Source organism: Arthroderma uncinatum (assembly GCF_011692745.1).
Source record: "Arthroderma uncinatum strain CBS 119779 chromosome Unknown scaffold1, whole genome shotgun sequence".
Taxonomy (NCBI): Eukaryota; Fungi; Ascomycota; class Eurotiomycetes; order Onygenales; family Arthrodermataceae; genus Arthroderma; species Arthroderma uncinatum.
Window position 1 is genome coordinate 4,793,926 of NW_022983863.1, and position 17,217 is coordinate 4,811,142.

General features: G+C 47.6%; 5 protein-coding genes across 5 annotated transcripts; 3 read left to right on the plus strand and 2 right to left on the minus strand.

Moving 5' to 3' along the window:
- Window positions 1-98: 98 nt before the first annotated feature.
- On the plus strand, window positions 99-4,617 carry GIQ15_01447 (uncharacterized protein; the record flags this gene model as incomplete). The annotated part of the gene is made up of 4 exons (XM_033548864.1): window positions 99-138; window positions 197-2,748; window positions 2,818-3,912; window positions 3,979-4,617. The coding sequence occupies 4 exons, from the start codon at window positions 99-101 to the stop codon at window positions 4,615-4,617; spliced, it is 4,326 nt and encodes a 1,441-aa protein (XP_033409815.1).
- A 1,393-nt stretch (window positions 4,618-6,010) lies between these two features.
- Window positions 6,011-7,500, plus strand: GIQ15_01448 (Delta(12) fatty acid desaturase; the record flags this gene model as incomplete). The annotated part of the gene is made up of 2 exons (XM_033548865.1): window positions 6,011-7,010; window positions 7,085-7,500. 2 exons carry the CDS (start codon window positions 6,011-6,013, stop codon window positions 7,498-7,500), a joined length of 1,416 nt encoding a protein of 471 aa, XP_033409816.1.
- Window positions 7,501-8,177: 677 nt separating this feature from the next.
- Window positions 8,178-10,312, minus strand: GIQ15_01449 (uncharacterized protein; the record flags this gene model as incomplete). The annotated part of the gene is made up of 4 exons (XM_033548866.1): window positions 8,178-8,182; window positions 8,237-8,428; window positions 8,520-9,904; window positions 9,981-10,312. 4 exons carry the CDS (start codon window positions 10,310-10,312, stop codon window positions 8,178-8,180), a joined length of 1,914 nt encoding a protein of 637 aa, XP_033409817.1.
- A 1,984-nt stretch (window positions 10,313-12,296) lies between these two features.
- Window positions 12,297-14,213, plus strand: GIQ15_01450 (DNA repair protein RAD57; the record flags this gene model as incomplete). The annotated part of the gene is made up of 2 exons (XM_033548867.1): window positions 12,297-12,748; window positions 12,827-14,213. The coding sequence occupies 2 exons, from the start codon at window positions 12,297-12,299 to the stop codon at window positions 14,211-14,213; spliced, it is 1,839 nt and encodes a 612-aa protein (XP_033409818.1).
- Window positions 14,214-15,345: 1,132 nt separating this feature from the next.
- GIQ15_01451 (MFS transporter) lies at window positions 15,346-16,020 on the minus strand (the record flags this gene model as incomplete). Its single annotated transcript, XM_033548868.1, has 1 exon — window positions 15,346-16,020. The coding sequence occupies one exon, from the start codon at window positions 16,018-16,020 to the stop codon at window positions 15,346-15,348; it is 675 nt and encodes a 224-aa protein (XP_033409819.1).
- Window positions 16,021-17,217: the final 1,197 nt, after the last annotated feature.

The following is a 17,217-nucleotide window of genomic DNA, read 5'->3' on the forward strand; positions in this document are numbered from 1 at the left end:
GCGAAACAACAGACGCCCTCCATGAAATGCGCAACGCAGAAGGCTTTCTGAGCGTGCACTAATATGATATTCCAGTCTCTTGTAAAGCCCTGGTCGTCATGGACGCCACCCCTCACCTAAACTCGAATAATGTAACTGGTATGCAATGGCCCCAAAGCTCTACGAGAAGCTCATGACTTACTCCTTATCCTTGCAGTCGAGTATACCGACCCCTTCGGCCTCTTCCCTCAAGTCAGCCCCCTACTATCGCAAGTCCTCCCTCTTCGAAATCTCCATTGGAAATCTTCAGCTCGGCCCGTTCGATCCATTGACTCCCTACAAATCGACTTCAAACCCGCCCAGACAGCAGCAGATGATCAGAAGCGGCTCAGTGATGGCGCAAGCGGAGCGGTGTCGCAAAGAAGGCACCAGATACCAGGGCTGCTGCAGACGCCATACTTAAAGATATATTTGCTACGATGTGATGATAATGAGACGTATAAGACGACATCAAGAAAGACGTTACGGGAATGGATAAAGACACGGGCCTCTGCCGCACCCACTGGGCAAGATAATCATGATGCCTTCGAATGGCTAATTCTTCACGTCATACCTGCGACAGCGCCTGGCCCAGAGGTAACGGAGAAGGTTCCTCCATCGAAGTGGCCAGGGAGGGGTTCGACCTCTGTTCTTGAGAAAGTCAAGGCTGACTTTAACGGATCATCGAAAACTGCAGTTGATCGAGTTGCGCAATTGAGAATTCCAAAAGCAGACGCTGATAAGAAACAGCCTGAACTAGCTGCGCAGTTAGAAGACCTAGTTGTGAAACTTAAATCTTCAATCCTTACGTCTTTTGATTTGCGCGTGGGTCAGTATGAAGCTGATATCCGTGAGAAGGATTCACAGAGAAGCCTACCAGGCTGGAATTTTTGTACCTTCTTCATATTAAAGGAAGGCCTTTCCCTTGGGCTCGAAAATGTCGGCCTTTTTGAAGATGCTCTTATTGGCTATGATGAACTTGCTGTTGGGCTGGACTCGGCTTTGCGAGATCAAATCTCTGGCACTGGGGATCAACATGGTGGCACATTTTTAAATTATAGCAAGGATCTTCAATCCAAGGCTGAGTCCATCCTTGCTTCAAAGTCACCAGAAAAAAGGGAAGAAGGCTCTAGCTCATCGGAGGATGACGAGGATGAGGAAGAGGACGATGACGGCGATGGCGACGGTTACCGGGACGATCTCTTTTCAAACCCGATTGCCCTCGAACGAGACATATTTCCGCTTCAGCCTCAGCAAAAGCCATATAGAGATATGATTCTGGCGAATAACATATCTATTTTCGACTTCCGTGTTTACATTTTTTCAAGACAGTTGCTACTCCTTCTGAAAGCCGCTCGATCACCCCGTTCAAACCGCCAAAGCGCCTCTCATAAAAACACCGATAAACATAATTTAGTTTTACTCGCAGAGATATGCGAGAGAGCCAGCGAATTCATCACCCTTGCTTGTCGAACTCTAAGAAGGGACGTCGAGAATGGGCTGGCACAGTTATATCAGACACCTGATCCATGTAGGAAAGACAATGTCGTCACGAACATCGTGTCCTCCTGGGCGTACGCTGCCGTTTCCCAAGTCCTAATACAAACCTCCACAAAGAGCCTTGATATTCCTACGGTATCTCTACGGACCGGCAAGGACCTCGTTGACGCCTCTGTTCTTGCGACTTTCACCACCGAAACAAGGGCAGGTGTGCCTAAACGTTCCAGCTCGTTAATGTCCCCAACTTCGAGGCCTGGATCTGGGATATCCTTAAATTCGCTAGGGTCCATCCTCTCTACGCCACAGAAAGCGGGCGGTGTTGAGTTAGCTGCCGCTCGAGCGGATTTGTACCACCTTGCTAGGTGTCAGCTAGCAGCTCTTGGGCGAAGGAGAGGATGGGAAAAGGGATGGAATAACATGTCACTGTTACTCAACGAAAAGAGTGATCTCACAGATGTTTCATTAGACGACGATTCGCAAGAAGAAGCTGAACCGGCAGTGGTATCACAATCCAAGCGACCATCTCCATCAATGACGGGCGGTGTGGACACGCCGTGCCTAGCTCTCTCAATCAAGTCAGCGAAACATTTCAATTGTCTCTACGAGCAGGTTACCGATCAAGTATTCCGCCACAATATGGCTGCCAACCGAATGAAATCCGCCGAGAAGATGATGACCGATATTGCATTGCTTAAGTACGAGACGGGTGATTATGCTTTAGCGGCATCCTATTTTCATCAGCTTGCCACTTTCTATTGCAGCAATGGCTGGGAAGCCTTAGAAGGTACAATGGTGGAGTTATATAGTCGATGTTTGAAGCGGTTGAACCGCAAGGACGAGTTCGTTCATGCGTCGCTCAGGCTACTTGGAATATATTCATCGATATCCCAACCTTGCTCTACGCTGCAGTCTAGTATGGGCTGTAGAGTTGAGGAATACGTCGACGATCTTTTTGAAGTCTCAAAATCACTCTCAAAGACGTTTATTGTTCAAATCAGAGGTTTCTTTAGAGATGTCCAGATTAAGCCGGGGATTTCTCATTTTACAGATAAAGACGGGTTTCAGGCGCAGTTGTCTTTAAGATATGCGCTTGGTGAGAAGATTAAGATCGATAATATTAAGATGCGACTGGTTAATTCATTAGAGACACCGACTATGGAGCTGTGGCTGGACAACTTTGACTCTACGATCGTGAAAGCGAAGACAACGAAGATCTTACTTGAGTCTTCGGTGAGTATATCTGGGCTTACTCCTTCGTTCCTCTCAGTGGCTCAAGCTGACATACTTTTTTACACATAGACCACAGTACATGGTAAATATTATATCGACCGCATCGAGATGCAAGCTGGAAATATCACCTTTATACAGGATTACGACTCCCAGGTTGCGGCTTCTCATATCCTGCAGGATACGACAGTCAAATCGCCTGCATCCGAAGATGAACGGCCTCATATTGTCTGTTACCCCGCCGCAGAGGCGTTTGGTGGAAAGATCTCTCAGTCGAGGGCTATCAACCTGGTGGAAAATAGAAGCCTAGACATTGAGTTGAATTCTGGCTGGAATGATATCTCTACTGGATACGTGCGATTGAAACCTGCAACTGCCGGGCTACGTCTTATCATTGCGGACGTATCACTTGTGGATGGATCCCTTACGCTTGATGATGAGAAAAAAGGGGGCAGGATTTGTTTCTCATCTCTTGCCAGAGACTCCACTGCTATACTAAGGGTGCCCTACACCATGGAAGGAAGCCAGACGACGCTTTCCGTTTCTATGGAAGTTGAATACGAGACAGCAGAGGGAGAATTTGATTACATCAGTTCTTCCTCAATTATATCAACATTACCCGTCAGCGTCAATGTTCAAGACTTGTTCCAGGATGGGCAGCTGTTTTCAAGATTTAGCATTAGCCCTGGCATGTTGATACCTATTCGGGTGTTTAATTGTGAAATGGCGAGCTCAGGCAAATACGATGTGGAGGCTAGCGCCCTAAAGGGAGAGATATTTGACGTGTTCCCAAAGCAACCTGCTTCATTGCTATACAAGATCACTCCCCGAAGCGATTACCAGCCCGACAAAAAGGAAGGGTCCGCACGGCCGTTGAGCCTCTCTATGGAGTTTTCATGCCTTAATGAAGAGTGCTTATCAGTATTGGAAGACAAGTTCACTGAGGAGGTGGAGTCCAGTCCGTTCTCGGGCCTAAAGCATCTCCTGGTTCCATTCTTGCTGGCAGCCTTTAGCGCCATTTGGACAGCCCATGCGTTGGAGATCATCGGGCTGGTGAGGGAGATAGAGGTGTATAGCTACGAGCATGTGCAGTGGAATACCGCAATCCAGAGCTTGGATATTGATACACAGAAGCGGCTGGTTGAGTGGCTGAAAAAGTGGCACGAGGTAAGTTTCATCATTTAGCAATCTAACGATATCTTTGAAAGCTAACTAGATGTACCATAAAAAAAGAAAAACCAGAGTATACCTCTTCCAAACGAACGGCCGGTGCATGCCAGCCGATGCATCACCATCCCAGTTGACATCCCAGATGTGCAAGTCGTGCATACTGCAAGGCTGGTCTTGGATGGCCTGTCTCCGGGCCAGACCCATGTGGGCGTCGATGACATGATACCTGCAGATTTAATAATCCATCACACGAGACGCTGGTGCAGTGTTGCTGAGCGTGAGGTACAGTCGTCTCTCGAATTTAGCTACGAAGTGGTAGCCAACCCTGACGTCTGGGTAATTGGCGGCCGGAGACGAGGAAACTACAGCTGCGCGGAGGGAGAAGAGAAGCGATTTAGACTGCTACTGCTCCCGCAACGAGCTGGCCATCTGCTTCTTCCGACGGTCGATATCAAGTCCTTTGCTGTTGAGACTGGCCAACAACAGCAGCCCATGTCGCCGTTGGCAGGAGAGCAGCAACCACATTCGGACAGCAGCTTTGCTCCACGCCCGCGAAGACCGGTCTCCAGCGAGCTAGACTACCGCAGCCACGGTGAGACCATTCTGGTCAGCGCCGACCTCCAGATGACGACCATCAACCTGGATGGGTTTGGTGATGCGGTCGAGGACGGAGGCTGGCAGGCTGGCTCTACCACCGGTTAGATAGTACTCCGTATATACAAATCTATATCACCTTCACCTTGAACAAGTTAACATCATGCCACTGTCGCAACCTCGGAGCCACATGCATGCTACTCATGATGCGGGCTCGTGAGATGCTCAATCACCGTCTGCCCATTGGCTCCATGATCCATGTCTCGCATAGTCCTTGCCTTACCTAAGTCTTATATACATGCCGAGGACCACTGCTTTTTGTTGAATAAAACACGCTCTTGTATTTGCAGTACACACCCCAACAAAAACTACTGGCCAATCAGAGGACGCCATTACAGCCTGGACGTAGGATGTGTACGGGGCGATACCAAGTTACCGTACGTCTTCCTGCGAAAGGAGCAGGTAATATGGTATTAGTGATACACTATCTTATCAGACGCCGGGAATGACTAAGCTGGTTCCTTATTGGCGGGGCGGAAGGCGGTGAGGCCAAAGGTTACTTTGACGGCAGGGACAACTCAAGCCAGGAGAAGTCATAGAGAAGCCACGGAGAGAGAGTAGAGAAGCCACGGTAGAGAAGACTAGAGTGGGTAGAGAAGTGGTAGAGAAGTGGCAGAGGCGAGAGTCGATGAAAAGTCTCCCCACGGCCTGGCAGCAAAACCGCCCTGGCCTCCGACTGGGCAGAAAAAACGAAGTTTCGAGGAGAGAAAGTTTTTGGAGGTAAAAATAAGGTTTTGATTTGCCTGAAATAAACATCCGTGCCTGTATTGTCATTTCGTGTATCCCGCTTCAACCCTCTCTACTCTCTATGTTAGACCCATTTGCAGCCACTTTACAGTATAATGTCAACAGTTAATAAGTAGTGTAGATTCTTGCAGTCACTATTGAATAACTATATACCTGCTCTGTGTTACACAGTCTGGCGTCTCCGGGTTGATATCGAAATATTTAAATATAATATATCCCGTAATACCGTTTCAATACCCGATACAGGGTCTTGGCGGGAGAACCCACTTAAAAGTTTTCCCTAAGAAAGCTTTCCATGGTAGCTGTGATAAGGAAACATCATAAATAATATTGAATTCCGCAATTAGGTGGCTTGGGAACAACTTCATCCTCTGCGACATTCCACCTGTCCTCGCTGCTCTAGTTCTTAAGCAACGGCCAGCTTTTGGTAAGTCAACACCTGGACTCTCTCCTTTTTCTACACTCGTTCTCTAGTGCGCCCTTAGAGCCGACCTTCTCCTTTTCTCTCGTTCAAATTGTAACATACGATAAAGAAACTAACAATTCTCGCTGCAGTGGGAACGCTGTTCAAGGCGATAACACTTCCAAGTGAAGTTGCTTTACCTGTTTAGCCTAGAACGCGGAATCTGTCTTCTCACTTTCGCGTCACCCCTCTGCCAAACCCCTCGTTTCGCCAGGAAAAATCGAATAAAATATGGCGTCCACTGCTCTTCCAAAGGGAGCTGCCGCTCGCAGACAAGCGGCGGCCGCATCTTCGTCCAGCTCTACCTCTGCCTCGCCTCTGGATACCCCCCGTGTCTCGCCATCGGACACATCTCTGTCCTCGGAGTCGGAGGACCAGCGCGAAGCCGGTGTCGGAAAACTGGTCGACACCTACGGCAACGAGTTCGCACTGCCAGACTTCACCATCCAGCAGATCCGTGATGCAATTCCAGCCCACTGCTACAAACGTGACGGTTTCCGTGGTATGCAATATGTCCTGAGAGACATCGCCTGTCTTGCTACCACCTTCTATATCTTCCACAACTATGTCACCCCCGAGACCGTTCCGTCGACTCCAGTCCGTTTCGCCCTCTGGGGATTGTACACCTTCATCCAGGGCCTGTTTGGAACCGGAGTCTGGGTCTTGGCCCACGAGTGTGGCCATCAGTCGTTTTCGACCTCCAAGGTCTTCAACGACACCGTTGGCTGGGTTTTGCACTCATCTTTGCTGGTGCCATACTTCTCCTGGAAGATCTCCCACGGAAAGCACCACAAGGCCACCGGAAACATGCAGCGTGACATGGTCTTCGTCCCCAAGACAAGAGACGCCTATGCTTCTCGCGTTGGCCGCATGCTCCACGAACTCAATGAGTTGACCGAGGAGACCCCTATCCACTCCGTCATCGACATGGTTCTCCAGCAATTGTTTGGATGGCCACTGTATTTGATCACCAACGTTACCGGCCACAACTACCACGAACGCCAGAGCGAAGGACGCGGCAAGGGCAAGACCAACGGTCTCTTCAGCGGTGTCAACCATTTCAACCCTGGAAGCCCACTGTACGAGTCCAAGGACGCCAAGCTGATCCTGCTCAGCGATTTGGGCTTGTTGATCGTTGGTTCCATTCTGTATACTCTCGGAAACAACTTTGGCTGGTACAACATGTTGGTCTGGTACTTCATCCCATACCTTTGGGTTAACCACTGGCTCGGTATGTTCACAAATTCACTTCCCGTACTCAAATTTTCATGTTCAGGGGTCCCTCATTTGCTAACATACCCTTAGTCGCCATCACCTTCTTGCAGCACACTGACCCAACTCTCCCCCACTACCAGCCTGAGGCATGGAACTTCACCCGTGGAGCCGCCGCCACCATCGACCGTGAATTCGGCTTCATCGGCCGCCAGCTCCTCCACGGCATCATCGAAACCCACGTCCTCCACCACTACGTCAGCACCATCCCCTTCTATAACGCCGACGAGGCCACCGAAGCCGTCAAGAAGGTCATGGGCCGTCACTACCGCGCAGATACCAAGGATGGCAGTCTCGGCTTCCTCCGCGCTATGTGGACCTCTTTCCGAACCTGCCAGTGGGTTGAGCCCTGCGAAACCGCCGAGGGAGAAGGCAAAGCCGTCCTATTCTTCAGAAACCGTAACAACATCGGTCTCCCACCTGCCGCTCTCAAGCCAGTGAGCAGCTGAATGATGACACGTAGACCCAAGAACGAAGCTCAACGATCCAATATCAAGCAACTAAAATGAAAGTCAAATGATAAATGAACGGAATAAAGGGGCTTGAAAGTGGACGAAATCCCCCGTTTGGATATAACGAACAAGCTACATGCAACGAGCGAGCGAAAGAAAGATATACCTTATAGACACGCATTTCTTATTTTCAGTGCCAGTCTAACCCTTAATCCATTAAATTTATTACCTTATCAACCGTTCTACCAAAAATGTCATGACAATTTCTTTTTCTCACCTCTCTTTGTTCTTCTGCCTTCTCTGTCTGTTGTTTCGGGACGTCTTAATTATCTGAATCTAGTCGGGCGTTGGGGTGTCGATATGTCGATATATTGGTGTGCAAGTTACGCAGCCTAGTTCAGTTAGCAATGGAATGATGCAATATAGTTCACCATGGCTTCCTTTCCGCTGATTTGATTGAACTTTTCTAGCAAGAGAAATGGAAGTTGGGCAGATGAGTTGATTAGGATATATAGTTGTCAAGATATAAATGCTCCTGTTTTTTCGGAGAATTCTACTGGCGTGTATTTGCTTACTCTACTTTACTAGCATTGTTATCCTGATACTTGCGATGCTCGACATCTTAAATTATGCACATCAACAACTTCATCAGCATATAAAGGGGAGTCAAAATATCAGCCTGTCCCAGATCAGAAAATCCCCCTACTTTACACCTTCAACCTCTCTAACTTACAACATTCGTCTTCCCCGACACGAACACTGGTCATATTTTGAGAACCAGGGACATCCAATGCTGGACTTCTATTGAAAAAATCCGCTGGTCTGAACTGGAGCTCGATCTTCTCCATTGGCATGACTGGCCAGTCCTCCACGCGGGGGTTATGCGTGAATGCAAAGACAGACCAAAGGACAACATCGGAATTGGCTATATCTTCGTCACGAGCAGCAGCAGCAGCGATACCACCCGCCTCAGTGCGAGATTGATTGGTAACGTTCCCGGCTGCGAAAAAACTCACGATCCTTATATGCCGTGGCCCAGACATGATGCTTCGCGAATTGAGCGCGTTGGGCAACGATGGAACGAGGGTCAGCGAGGATGAGCTGGGTAGGTGGTGGCGTGAACTTGTACGAGACAGGTTTCCCGGAAATCGGGTTTAAGATGTTGGTGTTGGATATTTTGACAATGAGATTGTTCTCGGGACTTGCGTTGAAACCTGTTGATTTGGTGACTGGTTCGCTCACTACTTTATACCCGTTACCGTACGGGTTAGTCTTCGGGTCGAGAGCCATGGGGAGTGATTGTTCGCGGAACACAGTATTATTGTCTCCATCAATTGCAGGATCAATCCTTGCGCAAAAAATGTGCTGGTGGTTCTGCGCGAGAGCTCCAGGCGAGACGACGTTGCCCCATGGAGATGTCTTTCCAGGGTCAATATTCACGACCGAGAGAATTCCAGTCGCTCGTGTTTCGAGAGTGATGGCACCAGCTTGGTCGAATTTATATGCAAAAATGTACTCATAATTTGCAAGGGTGATGACGAACTGGACGACTAGCTCGCGATAACGAGTGACGACTGCTCTGTCAGTGCGGAAATTCGTATGTTTCCACCCGATACCACTGTCCTGCTCGTGGATGCAGATAACATTCCTTGATACCGAAGGGTTCCCAGAAGGGTCGATGGAGACAAAATCTAGATACTTGATCGCACCTAGACAATCACATCCTAGAGACAGATTGTTTGCTGCACGACCAGCACCGCCGTCACCAAAATCGAAGGCCTGCTTCCGATGAAACGGTGGCCTAGGGTCCCCATATGGGACTGTCATTTCAGAAATACTCAGCCTATAGAATGTGCTTCTGCCATCGTAATGTACGTCATGAATGGTGACACCTTCACGAGGGTTGAACCCAACACGGAATCTCCATTTCTGCCACTCAACAAGATTCCCATTGCCTACCTTGAAGGACGGACCGTCTGGCTGAATGACATTCAAAGGTTTGAGGTCGGTGCGAAGCTTGATATCCATTAACTCGGGTATATACTCACTTGCGCGACAATGATCGGCGGGGCTTAACGAATATGTATCATACGCTATCCCATCGTCAGTCCCGCCAGTTGCAAGCTTATCTATTCTGATAATCTCCTTTTTGTGAATATCCATGACAGGTATGATGGGAAGTGGGTGAGAGTAGTGGTTCGAGTCCAAATTCCCGTTCCTGTGGTCTTTCGCAAAGCAAAGGGCCTGGATATAACGAATATCCGGATCCTTCGGATCCAATCCGCCATAGGGCCAAGGGTCGATCTCTACTTGATATCCTTCAGGGAGCTTGAATTTGGCCACTGCTTCTTGAAATATGGGTGAGGCATTGCAGACCTCGTAGAACCATTTCATTTCTTCCCTACAGCAGGTCAGCGAATTTGGACGTATAGTTGCCTTATAGGCCTTGTCTCTCAGTGGGCTAGTTTGGGACCTACATGGTTAAAGGGGCTTGCCTCGTGCAGTCAAAAATTTCACGGTCTAACTCTTTTTTTAAGGCAATATCCACGGTTGATTCGACATATTCGTATGTCTTATCGGCATGGAGCACATCGTACTGCATAAACGCCGTTCGTGGTGGGCAGAGCGCAGCATCTTGATTCCCTGCATGCTCTGCTTCGAGAAACCGCTTCAAAGATGACTTGCTCGGCTCCTGTAGATACATGGATCGGAAGTGGATGGTTTCCCCCGGCCAGGCTTGAATAACGACATCCCTGGCGATCAGGATCTCTGGCTCTCGTAGCTGATCAAGCGGGTGAGGAAACGCCATCGTGGAGGAACGGATATATTGAGATGGGACTAAATCTAGGACACGATGCGGGAGTCGACGTAGTCCCGCTGCCTCAGCTGCTTATAAATATCCGAGCTTGTAGAAACTATGTGCTGTTGGATAGACAGTAAAGACGTTGGTATACGGACTATCTGTGCAGGATGTCCACTATATATATATATTTCTCCTCGTTGGTCTGACGAACACGGGGTTCGTTCCATATCCAGCCCGTATGCAGGATGGCGGAAGGATCCGGCTATTCGAATACGCCAGGGAGCCAAACGGCGCCAGGGAGGGGAGTCTATCTCAAGGAGCCAGTTAGCGGCCAGGAATCTAGAGACAACCGGGTGATGTATCTACCACTGGTAACAAGGTAGATCGATCATGTAGCTGAACTTTCGTGCGATATCATCATCTATATATATACGCAGCACTAAGGGTGTGTAAGAATTAAACTACTTTTTATAATGGGGAAAATGGTCCCAGCCCTGAATGGTGGGTGAAATCTGAGGTTTTCTTGAACTACTTTGATACTCAAAATATCCGTATATACATAAATGTATTTCTTTTCCGTCTTTCCTAAATGATGTATAGAGATTAACCTCGGGATTACTTCCTACCGTCTACTTTTACACGATGTTCAACGATTAGCCATTACGTATTTTATACACTTGACACTTCTTCGTCGGCTTTAAATCCGGCCCTGGAAAGGTGGTCCATAGGTTTCTACAACAGTACGTAGTTACACTAGTAGCTGTTTGGCTTGGGATAGATATGAGTATCCATCTACTTCCAATGCTAATCAAGAGAAGGAAGATCTGCTGCCATACCTTTTTCAGGGCGAAGCGAGGGCACAATATCGGTAGACTTGCCGCCTTGTATCACTTCCCAGTGATCAAAACATATTGTTGGACTGTTTTATCTTTCGTCGCTTCTCTAACTTAGCAAGCAATATGCCGAGAGCGTTCGAGTATATATAAGGATCTTGCCCTACTTCAAGCGGGTAAAAGGGCTTCACATTGCATGGGCTAGCAAAAGAATCTCTAGCAGCACGTTCGGGGATAAAAACCTAGGAGCCGTCAAAAGGGCCCTTGTTGGTATCGTGTTTGTGATGTCCATGATGCTGAACCTGCATGACCGCATGAGCCACCCAGGGAGTGGCTTTTCCGATATGACTTTCTGGAAGCCGAAAATGACATACTTTTTGATATCTGCCGCATTTGGGACGTCTATGGCCGTATCCATCAGTATATTTGGGCTTTGGGGTATTGGTCCCCCAGGGCAGAAATGATCCCAATTATATCTAGTCGGAGTATATCCGTATAAAGCACGTTGGAGTTGAAGTCATCCACCGTAGATGGAAACTTGAACGTATGTCCTGGATTATTTATGACTGAAGCCGTTAATGCAAGAATTCACTCGGTATAGTACATTTTCATTGTAAGTGATTCGATCTGAGCTAGGATATTGAATATCAAGGAGCTGCAATCACAGCAGACTAGATTATGTTGCAGTAATTATATCATCGTTAGCAAGTAATAGCAGGAAAAAGATCGAACGAAGAGAGGATTCCATAAATATTCGAGTAATGTTCTTCGTAGTTTGCCTGATACTTCCACATAAGATCCTTTGATAACTAGAACCGTCGGGTCGTCCAGCATATATTCACGGCCGGATTCCATAGTTAAATACCCCGGCCGCACCCCAGCGTGACCCCAGATATTAGTTGATTCCACTATAGGACATGGAAACAGGGGATATCAATAAACCTGTCGAGCGATGATGTCGTGAGCTCCAAACGTTGTAAGAAGGTTGCCAAGCCGGGGGTGAATTGACGCCGTGTAAACATTTAAAGTGCATCGCGAACATCAACGCCAGCCACGAATAATCACGACGCGACATAAATATATACGTGAAGGATGCAAGTCTCAGGCGGATACTTGCTTGCCCTCAATCGCCCACCTCGCTCGTCTCGAGCCCGCCCATGGACCTATCTCTAACGCTGCCTGACTTCCCAATCAAGCCATACGCTCATATATTACCGCTACTTGACAAGGCCGGCATAACTATCAAGGAACTATTCCTACTAGATGCTCTGGAGATTGCAAAATGTTCTCGTGCCCCTGTTACGGATATTCGAAACTTGACCGCCCATATTCTTGAGGCTCTTCGCCAGGATCTGGGGCTGGGAACGGAGCAAGAAAAGGATAGGAATAACGAGGCACGTCCATTGCAATCAAGGCGCGATGGAAATGACCATGGCAATGGCAATGGCAATGTTAACCACGAGTCAAGCCGCCTTTTGGCCGAAAGTAAGGCCTCCATAACCTTGCATCCACCTTCGTTAGGGCGAATCAGTACCCTAGACCCGATACTCGATTCTGCTCTTTCCGGAGGCATATCGACCGGATACGTGACAGAGGTGACCGGAGAGAGGTAATATATTCCAGCTTATCACGAGGGCAAACGCGCCTTGAGACTACAATTCAGAACTAAAGATATAATTTATTATAGTGGCTCCGGAAAGACGCAGTTTCTACTTCATCTCCTCCTCTCAGTACAGCTTCCCGCACCCCATGGTCTGTCCAAAAACGCATTGTATATATCAACAGAATCAGATCTTGCCACAAACAGGCTGAACCAACTCTTGAACGAACACGCGACTCTCCAGGCACTTCCGCCTGATACGCCACGCCCATCACTGGATAACATTTTCACCGTGACCACGGTTGATCTTGAAACACAGGAGCATGTCATTAACTACCAAATACCGGTAGCTATTTCCCGCTATAATGTCGGTCTTATAGTAATTGATTCCATAACGGCGAATTACCGTGCTGAAAGCTCTACGGAGAGTGTATCTGGATTGCTAGAGCGGTCATGGCAGCTGAAGAAGCTGGGCCATTTACTCCGGACATTGGCTGCAACGCATAATATTGCTATGGTGGTAGCAAATCAGATATCAGACGGATTTGAAAGTACATTACACGATTCCTTTGTGATACCTGAAGGATTTCGGGAAACCCCTGGGAGTCCTTTAGAACACTCCTCTCCTAGTGCTGCTCCGTCGTTCGCCCCAGCATCCCAACCCTACCAGCCACAGAATGACGTGGGAAATAAACCGAAACAGAATCCGCTCTCTCATTCTCCGCAGCTGGATCAAGGGTATCTCGACAATGACGACATGCATACATGCACAATCCCAAGTTTCAATACGCTTTTAAGCCTTGAATACCAACAGCCGTTTTTTACTGGCTGGGGAGAGGCTCCATATTCCTACGGAGGTGGCCTATTTGGGCCTCCGAGAGGGTATAAACTTCCGGCATTAGGGCTGGTCTGGACAAATCAGATTGGTTGTCGAATTGTGCTGAAATCGAAGGGCAAATACCGGTCGCTAGGCGTTAACGATTTAGAAACATCAATTGGTCATAATCCTAACCTCAACGCCCAGGACGATAAACTAAAGATACCCAAAGAGACCCTCGAAGCATTTGACGAAGAACCTAAAACTGTGTCTAACGATACAAATAACCATAGCCAACAGGCTCATGACCACAAGGTAGAGTGTAACAATAACTCCGAACATACCACAACTTTACCATTACTGTCTTCGCAGGAGAGTTTTGCTACTCTAGGGGAGGAAAATTGGAGTGACTATACCTCTGTACCTACATCGGATTATAGAGGACGCCGTCGACAGATGCAGGTGGTATTTTCGCCATGGGCCTCGGGAAATCCATGTCAAGAAGAAAACTACGGCCATGGGGCTGACGGGAGTCTCAATGAAGATAACACTATACCCAAGGAGATAGCATTCGATTCAATGTATGATGCAGTGGAGTTCGAAATTCTACCTCAGGGGTTACGCGGTTTGGGTAGTCAATGCTACCACCTAAGTTGAACTGCTTTCAGTCTTGGAAGACATTTGGTTATTCCAATTTGTTTACACTTCAACGGAGATTGTTATGCTCCAACATATATAGAATGATGGGCGACTTAATGACATGTCTTGTTCATCCGATAAATCCAAAACGAAAAAGATTCCAGTTTCCTCCTCGTTGAAGAAATCAATACCCAAACGTTCCTATAGCATACCACACACGCCAGAGCACTAGTGGAAAATGCCCCAGACGAGACCTAAAGGGTAGAAAGTTAGCCAACTATCCTCAGCAAGTGAAGCTATGCTCGGTTCTCATATCTTCTCCTTTAAATTCGACGTTCTTGCAATCCTCACAGAATGCAGCATTTTTCTCATAGCACTTATCCTTGAAGATGGACTGGAGACACGAGGGCCTGTGTCGTAGACTACGAGTGTGAACTTGACCTTGCCGCCGATGAACCCAAAGCGGATGTTGCTGTTGGCGTCGCCCGTGTCGCTATATTCACCGCTTGGGCCACGCAGTTGGACATTTCCAGTTGAAACGGAGGGAGATAGGAAGAATATTGAACTGCATATTCGATGATGGTACGGAGTAGTTTTTGGGAAATAGAAGTTTTTGCCTTCGAAACTTTGTTCTGAGGAGTGTATTAGTTGATGATGGTGTCTAACGAAGGTGATTCGTGACAGTTTTATATCCCAGAGGTCCAGGCTGACTGAGTTCTTGAAAACACGTCAACGCGTGCTCCGCATATACTTATTTAGTAATTGAGGATATGTATATCGGGGTGCAGTTTGATCTGCAGATTTTACTATGATAAGTACAATATTTGAAAGAATCAGCCTCGTTCAATATTTAGATCTCCCCCAGTTAAACATTAATTAAGATACAGTAGCGAGCCTATGCTTCTGTTGTGCATTGTGGTACCTTACTGCGGTCCATTCGCGCAAAGCCTTTCCCTTCCAGATGAAAAGTAGAAATGACATATTTGAAACAAAGCATATCATGGCCATTATCACTATTGTATTCTGTAGTCCGTCGTGCTGTAGCCACGGCCTGTTTCAAGAGTCGAGGTTGGTTAGAAATGACATTAATATTACTTCCTACCCTCTCTATGATGAGAGCGGAAGAACTAGAGAATTAAGGCGAGGAAACTTACTGAACGGCAAACACAAATCCGGTTCCAATCAAATTCCGCAAGAAGAGCATAAAGACCAATGACTCTGATGCAATCTTAGGGTAGCAATCAACTGCGTATGTGATGGCGATAGCAGCGCCGCTTCCGATGCCAAATGCAATGAATACCATTCCAAAGCCAGCAGGTAAAACCCAGATGACCCCATGCAGAGCTCCGAGCCCATACATTAGAAGTCCATCTGTATTTATGAAGGCATGCACCATCATAGTCCATAGACGAAATTCGGGTTCCAGAATCCCCTTGTTTCGACGTGAGAAATATAGAATGCACCAGTCAGAAACGAAACCACCCCAAAACATGCCGATGACACCTCCAATGAAGGCAGCGAAATTGATGTTTCCAACATTAGAGATGCTAAAATTGTAAGGTGCTGCGCTGAAAAGTTCTGACTGGGTAATGGTTACTAGGGATAACCACATTATTTGAACGCCGTACACAAAACCTCCCCATAAAACCGCGGGATATGTGATAAGGGCAAAAGGGCTAATAGCGATTAGCCAGAGTGGCCTAGGATCAGCATGAGTGGTATTGAAGAGCCCCATGCGCTTCCAGTATGAATTTGGTGCAGGCGGAGGACATGTTTCTGGTTGAACCTGTTCAGTAGCCTCCTCAGCCCCTGATTCAACGCCCATAATTGTCTTGTCAGCACCATATCCCATGGCACCAGTGGAATTGGTGAGCTCAGTTTGCGATGATGGTCGTCGAAAACTTGATTCCTCCATAGTGAATAGCTGGATGACCAGGAGGGCGCCGAAGAAGATAGCGAAATACCAAAAGCACCAACGCCATCCTTGTGATTCAGCGATATAACCTGCTGCAGCTGGCCCCAAATAGGATCCTGCATACAATGTGAAAACGAATAAACTCAACCTGGTTCCTTTCTGATGTGCGAAGAAGATATCCGTGGTCGAAACCTGTACTAGAGAATCGACTGGAGCTGCACCTAGCCCCGTCAAAACGCTGGCAACGAAAAACTTTTGTACTGTATCTTGAACACCTCCCACGATACATCCAACGATGTTGAGGAGGGTGCCGAGTATATAGACTGGACGTCGTCCAATCTTCATGGCAATAGGCTGCAACAATACGCAGCCTATACCGAGAAAAAGGAGGCGAAGTGCTGTTGAAATATTCAAGACGCTGAATGTGGTATTTAGATCGATTGTAAGTTGAGTCTATGGGTACCATTAGAATTCTGCTAGTTGACGAATACAACTATGTCGAAGTTAAGAGAGAGAATAGCTTACCCAAACTGGCCCTACCCAGTTAACAGATGCGGCTGCAATGAATCCCCACATCCATAGTAACCAGAAATGATACTCTTTACGTGCCCTACTCCAGTTGAGAGGGTCGTTTGGATCGTTTGTTGGTTGGGGTATTAAAATGATATCATTCTTCCCCCCTTCCTGATGTTTTACATTCAAGGTTCCGCGTACTGTCTCGGAGAAGTTATCAGTCATGTCTTCTCGTGCGATATATTAGATGAACGGGAGGTATTGCAGCCTGTACACACAATCGACAATCTGAACGGTCCCAGGAACCATCTTGACCCCTTCGACAACTTGAAACTCCATGGTTAAGGCTGGGGTTCCTGAACGTCTCAAGTGCTTTCCCACGATGCAGTAATCCCATGTTTGTGTGATTCCAATGGCGCCCGAGATAGAAATATTCCTGTACGACGATCATATTTGGCTGATCTCTAGCCTAACTAGGTCTTGTTACCCCTAGGCCTATCATGATGCCTCGATCCACCTTCGTTTCCATCCAACTAGACTTGACATGGGAAGCCTATGCAGACAGGCCTGGTGTATAGTCAATCCTAGGCTGGA